At 36.8% G+C, this 6,934-nt stretch overlaps 1 protein-coding gene across 1 annotated transcript; it reads right to left on the bottom strand.

Moving 5' to 3' along the window:
• Positions 1 to 230: 230 nt before the first annotated feature.
• LOC135684163 (uncharacterized) lies at positions 231 to 5,299 on the bottom strand. Its single transcript, XM_065199586.2, has 4 exons — positions 4,609 to 5,299; positions 3,738 to 3,794; positions 3,095 to 3,151; positions 231 to 1,620 (listed from the first exon to the last, which is right to left on the bottom strand). The coding sequence occupies exons 1-4, from the start codon at positions 4,868 to 4,870 to the stop codon at positions 1,238 to 1,240; spliced, it is 759 nt and encodes a 252-aa protein (XP_065055658.1). The 5' UTR covers positions 4,871 to 5,299; the 3' UTR covers positions 231 to 1,237.
• Positions 5,300 to 6,934: the final 1,635 nt, after the last annotated feature.

Raw genomic sequence — 6,934 nt, 5'->3', positions numbered from 1 at the left:
ACGATGCATTTACAACAATCGCATCTAATCACATTAAAACACTCATTCACATGACAAAGAAAGAGCTTTTAAATATCAGTGACTGGTCAAGGGCGAATAAACTATGTGCAAACCAAAAACAATGAACTTATGGTTATTGGTCATCGACGAAGAATAAATGAAATTGACGACTTCTCTTCGCTCGAACCGTAATGATTCTGAAATAATTATTGAAATAATTATCTGAAATAATTATAGAAGAACCAATATGAATCACTGATAGAAAAGTAAGTAGGTGGTTTATCAGACGTACATCACGCTCTTTTTGAGAGTCACCTACGCCATGGACACGTAATATGGGGCACCATATCTTCATCCGAATTTTAAGCGCATCAACATTTTTCCAAAACAGCACACTATCAATTATACAGCGCGCAAAGTTTAATTATTCATGGCCTAAAAAATGACTAAGCGTTGTGCATCTTATTTGATTTGATCGCTAGGTTATGGTAAATAAGTTGTAGATAAACAATGCCTTGAAAGCTTGTGGAATATGTTCCAACAAAGGTGTTCTATATCAAACTATATTACAAGAAATTATAGAGATCGTCTTATTCCTAAGCTAAACTTTGAATCCACCAAAAAAGGATTTCATTACTCAGGCATTAAGGCTTGGAATGATATTCCAGTTAATACAGGAGAACTTTCATTAAGAACGACCCCCTTGGAAGATCGGGTTTATCAAGCTAGTTTAACTACTGTATTTATATGCCATAATTTCAACGGGGCAGCATCTAATTTATATTAATTACTGTTTTCGCTTATCTATGTCCTTATTGATTACAATTGCATTTTAGGTGAGATGGTACCACCATACATGCCAAATTCACCGGCAAACAGTAGGAAAAGTTGAGAAAAAGAAAACAATCACAAGTGGCGATGCTACATGGTGCTATACTATAGCCATTTTGCGGTGTCAACGGTACCCTTTGGCGTGTCGACGGAGAATGTTACTGGTTCAGGGTGAGGACTGGAAACTTTTGGGAATTCAACACACTTTATTCAAGTGCAAGATGATCAATTGTATGGTTGCTGCTTTAAAGAAATCTACAATACATGGCGCTGATTTCTTTATGTCTTCCATCTGCCACAGAATAGGGATTTAAGGCCTAGAGCCCGACATCAAACCATGGCTTGATGGCACACAGGGATGAGTTGTATAACTTTCTTCTGGTATGCTTTTTAATCTGATCGTGAATCAGTCGTCTCTCAAGATACAGGGGGAAAAGAATATAAAACAGAACACTAGAACACAGAATATATCTAAAGACAAAGTAATGCCTCTGGTGAAGTCTACAAATGTCTGATGGCAGTTTAAAGTTCCATTTTTTGTCTCATACACTGACGGAATATGCTCCAAAGTATTAGGTCTTGGTCCTCCCCAGCTAGCGTATGACAGAATGACCATGACAAGAAAGGCCAACATACCTCCGAACAGACAGCAACAGCTTGTAACTTTTTCCATTTTATGCTTGAGTTTATTCTGGATAGCAATTCCGAAAATCACAAGCAAACCATATGCGCCAAGGTACAGAGTCAATATAGGCATGAAAGCTGGACAAACGAAAAGGTACGTTGAACCTGTTGATGAACAAGTATTTGATGTTACAATGATATTGTTTTCAATTTAAGGAATGTTGTTACTTTAATTATTAAATTTATATATGAGGATGATTATATTGATAATTATAAACTTCAACAAATACTATCGACGCAGGGTTGTCGCCACAGAGGGGTGGGTACAGGGGGCGCTGTAGCCCCCCCAAACACTTTGTCCGTCGGCACATAAAGGGTTTTTAACGAGCAAACGAAGAAATGTTTTCTCACCCTGTAACCTTTTTGCAACAACTGTAACGTATTAATATTTCTGTAGTAGTTAAAATTTCACAGTATGAAATTTATAGAAACGCGCAAGAGCAGCATATAAGATTATTTATCTTTAGGCCACACCCTTAAAGAGTGAGACTCGCCCTGTTTGTCGGAGAACATAATTTCTGCACCCCTCCGAGGAATTTGTTTAGCTTCCCCCCTGTATCCAATTTTGAATGAAAAATATATAACGCGACAGCTTTATATTTCGGCAAAAAAATAAATAGGTGTAAACCTAAATAAATCTATCTATAATCTATAATTGCTTATTTATAGGAAAATCTGTCATAAAAAGGTAGCAAACTGTTCATTTCTTGTTCATTTGTAAATTTGATATTGGCATGCTGAAGAAAATTCAGGCTTTGATTAATATCTTAAAAAAGAAGTAGGTATCATAAGAAAAAATTACGTCTTTGTTATTAATCGATGTTCTGACGTTTTATACTCTAAAAGAGTGTCAGATGAAAAGCTTCAAAGACACTGAAAAGCTTAAGTTTTGTGCCACCAAAAGATTGCGTGACTTAATTATATATCATTCTCGAATAATTCATATAAGAGTTCTTTAGGACCTTCCTGGCTGTTGCGGCCTCGACATAGCCCAATTAAGCACGGCCTACTCGAATTAACTGTTTTTCTGTTGAAATGGCTATTTCCAGAATTAGATGTTTCTGCAGTGTGTAATTTGAAATGAAACATATGTTGTTCGGTAGTTGGTAGAGTGAAGGAAAGTTTCGAGAATCCCAGGTTCGAGAATCAAGTATATTACGTTCAGAAAATTTGAGATCACATACACGCTTTCTTGTTATAAGCATGCTTAAATTTAATGACTACAAGGCTTTCAAAACATATAATGCGAAACTCGCATTTGTTTTGCTTTCTGAAAAAAAAATTCTTGATTAAGCTTGAGCCTTGCATTATTCTTAAATTTTTTGCATTCAATAGAAATAGAAAAATAAAAAGAAACAAAGGGAAAATTGTTCTAGGAAAATAAGAGTGAATTTTAAAACGAAGTTTCGAGCATAACCCGTAGGTAACTTGATAATGGCCTATGCTTGAAACGTCGTTTCTAAAACTGCTCTTATTTTTCTAGTACAATTTTACCGTACTTTCAAGTCACATTGTCGCATTATATTGTACGACGCGCAAGCTAACATGTTCATGGAATCTCAGTTTGGTATCCACTTACCCATGTAAATGCATGTTACTGACAGCAAAAATATGAATGTCAAGAAAACTGCTACAGCTAAAAAACAACAGTTTTTATCTCAAGGTATCGTTAAAAAAAAGATGTCATAAAACAAACATTATTTAAACTATAGAAGTATGAGGTGTTTATTAGATGCTTCTTGTGACGGAAGGCCCAAGTACTGCATCATGTGTCATGGGACTTAAAATACTATAATAAAGGGAGGGGGGGTATTAGAGAATTTCGGCTTCACAGCCCTGGTCTTTTTTCTACATGCGGTCTACGGATTCGGCAAAGGTTTTGTAAGAAGCGTCTTGCGTTTTTTGGTGCAAATTGGCTTTTTGCGTTCGCAGACTGCAGCTTTTGGCTTATTTTTACACAGTTTGTGGCTTTTGGACCCCCATAATAGGCCCCCATGATAAATGAAACTGTTAGTGAAAATAAGATTATTACATATTTTCATGTAACAAGATTTCACTAAAATAAGTCGTTTTTAATAAATAAATTGCACGTTATGCACACAAGGTAAATTTCATGAGAATCAATGCCCTTTTCGTTTTTCAAAATGGTAATGAAATTGTTGATTTTCTTACTTTGGTGATTTAGAATTCTATTGAAAAATGAGTATTTATGAAATAGTTACCACTTTTATCCTTGGAGCACTTTTTCCGATTCTCCAACGTTCTTTGGTTTACCTGATCTGTGATAGGTTTGAAAAAGATGCGAGTGTAAGATATCTTTTTAGAAGAGAACAGTTTTGTAAGAAAGTAGCATTTAGTTTTACAAACCAAAGAAAATTGAGAAATCCGTGGAAAATATTTTAAACCAAATGAGATCACATAAGGGTCATATGGTATAAAGACTTCTGAAATGTGTTGAATAAGCGAAAGATGATCGCTAAAAACCTGTGTACAATACTGCCAAACAGCAAACCGCCAAAGTTCGTAGGACTAAATCAAATGTTTAAAACTTTTCGTTCTTTCAACGCATGACACCCTCTGATGTCTTTGCTACGGTTCTTCCAAATATTGTGTACTTAAACCCCCCTACTGCTTGCTTGAATCTAGGGTCGTATTTTATGGAAAGAAAATTTTTGTTTTGTTTTTTGTTTTGGAAGACTATCTTGATTCCTGCTAAAATAAAAATCTTTGCATATTGAGGGGGCAAGGGGGTGAGGGGAAGAAGCAAGGGGCAAAAGGGCGTGGTCCCTACCAAATGCTCAGATTGTTTATGGTAATAGCCAGTTGTAGAATTGAAAGGGCCATCCACAAAGCTATATACGACTGTCATTGGTTAGATTAACCAACCATTGCCACGTACAAACGGCAAGGCTAATTTCAGACACACTTACAATTAAATGGGGCGTTTCCCCAAAGTGACAGTGTGTGGGTCTCCAAAGGTTGCGGCCCAACTCTTGCCGTGCTCGTCTTTGCCCCTCTAATCTTCCCACCCTGTCTACACCACTGTTAGACTACCCAAAGGGCCGTTCGAAGTACCAACTCTCACCGGCTTACCTGAAGTTTCTACCTCAACCGCAACGGATGAATCTTGACCTTCATGGTCAGTAGTTGCACCTTGAATGTCTATGACATCTTCGTTGCTGGAAGTCGAGACATTCTGTGTATCTCTGCTAGCGCAAAATCCGTCAATTGTAAAGACTGTTTGGCCAATTGCGTCCCTGTAGCTCGGAGGGGGCGGAAGCTCATTTTCTCCGTTTTCTTTTAAATACTTACTTCTTAACTCTAGCTGTACTTTGCGACTTAATGCTCCCATCATCCACTCCTAAAAATAAACAAAAATTTTTATCTTAGCTTCTCTTTGCGAGATCCGTAACTGTCCTGAATTTCGCTGAAATTGTTTAAGTAAAAGTAAAATCAAAATCTAAAAGACCCTTAAACCTTAAGACAGTAAAAGTTATTGCAAGCGAAGTTTATCATTCCAAGATTACCTCTGCGACGACTTTTTTACATGTAGAAATAGAATGATGATCCATATTTGAATAGCTTAGTAGCTACTTCAAAACAAGTTGTTTTCTGTGATATGTTTGTAAGCGAACGTAATCAACGTAATATATGTTTAAATTAGGTTAAATGGAATCCCCATCATAGGGGATTCCTATTCAATACTTTCCTTGCTAGAAGCTAACTGCATATGGTTGTGTCATGCTACGGCGCACGTTTCATAGAAGCGCCGAACAAAAATCACTCAAGCGGTAAAAGGGCAAAAAGACTATTCCGCATAAGGAAGATTATCGAAAGTTAGCATAGTTTTGAAAGGTAAGTTATTTTTTTAGCTTGCCGTATTAGTTTCAAAAGTTTTAAGCCAAAAATTGTTATTAAATACATGGGCTCCGACAAAGGTTGAAAAGTGGGGGGGCCAAGGGAAAATTTAACACCAGATTTACAAAAGATTTTGAAAAAACTCTATTGTTTTGCAAAAAAGTGGGGGGGGCAAGGCCCCCCGGCCCCCCTTCGTCGGAGGCCCTGAAATAGGGTTTCAAGATTTTTAAAATATTTTTTGCTGCCGACCTTGTACGACCACTCTGGCTGCTTTCGGGTTTATTTGCGAAAAATCCACAAATAATTTCAAGATTAGGTTTATTAAGTATTTTCTAAGTGAAAAGGTAGATGTAAGCAAGTACTCTCACTTTAAGGAGGCCTTACAAGAGAGGGGGGCTAAATTGAGAGAAGGGGCTTCATAAATATTTTGTAATAAAGAACCATTTATAGTGGTAAACTAATTTTTGTTATTTGCGAAATAAAAAACATCAAATCAGCCTTCTATATCAATAATATTGGCATCTTCATCGTTATCAATTATTAACTCTAAAATATCTTCTTGGGCCATATCGGGCCTCTTACATGACCCGTGCTTAAGGCCTTCTTAATCTTTGTCTTTGGATCTTTCTTGGCTGGAAGTGACATGGTGTGATTTGATGCAATGTATTGAACGAGAATAAAAAGAAAATCTCTGTTTTTCGTCAAGTTTACTTATTTTGGCATCAATAAAACTTTTTTTCGGGGGGGGGGGGGGCTTAATTGAGAGGGGGGCTTGAAGGGGATTTGCGGTATATCATTATGACAACTTGTTAAATGAACACTATCTACTTCGGCAACCCCTCTGCATAGAAGTGTAGCAGCCAAGGCCTCTGGAACAACGATCTTGTGCAAATTGTGATAAGAGAATAAAAATCTGCACAACTACACAGTTTGATATGCTCAATAAGATGGGGTCGGGACCCAGTCTGAGAAATACCCCTAAAAGCTATTTTTAGAATGTTTAATTGTTCCCAGACTCCTAAATTGATTATATCTATAACTTTGTTGAAAACGAAATTATTGACATGAAAATTAGTACAAATGCTAATCACAACACCGTAATGTGATTTAGATTTACATCCATCGTCAAAATACCCTCAGTGCTATTTTTAGACCAGCTTATCGTTCCCAGACCTCTAACACGCTTATCTTTACAACTCCGCTAAAAAGAAAATCAATAGCAAGCAACTTGATTTAGATACTAATTATAGTACACTAAAAGGATTTGAATTGATACGCATCTTCAAATTGCCCCACAAACTTTCGAAGCTGCTAGCAAAGTTTTTTGAGAACATTTGTATGACATTTTCATAACAAAAAATGGCCAAGGACATTTTTAAAACTTTTTTGCTTCAAATTTTTAATGAGCCTCCTCTCTATATTATGCCCCCCTCTCTTTTAAGCCACCCCTCTAGAACTGAAAAAAGACCAAAAAGCCCCCAGGGCTTTATAGAGCTTCTACGGTATTTCTATGGGATGACCGTCAGTGCCTACTGTTGGTAATTGTGAAGGAGCATCAACC

The sequence above is a fragment of the Rhopilema esculentum genome, unplaced genomic scaffold (genome assembly GCF_057945365.1).
Source record: "Rhopilema esculentum isolate cy_ngs unplaced genomic scaffold, ASM5794536v1 HiC_scaffold_37, whole genome shotgun sequence".
Lineage (NCBI taxonomy): Eukaryota > Metazoa > Cnidaria > Scyphozoa > Rhizostomeae > Rhizostomatidae > Rhopilema > Rhopilema esculentum.
This window is presented reverse-complemented; position numbering and strand designations above follow the sequence as displayed.

Excerpts from the sequence above, each read along its gene's own strand:
- LOC135684163 (XM_065199586.2), bottom strand. The coding sequence starts at position 4,870 with ATGATGGGAGCATTAAGTCGCAAAGTACAGCTAGAGTTAAGAAGTAAG. Across the intron at positions 3,795-4,608 it reads GGTTGAGGTAGAAACTTCAG|ATCAGGTAAACCAAAGAACG; the intron begins GTAAGCCGGTGA and ends AACCTATCACAG. Across the intron at positions 3,152-3,737 it reads GTGCTCCAAGGATAAAAGTG|CTGTAGCAGTTTTCTTGACA; the intron begins GTAACTATTTCA and ends GTTGTTTTTTAG.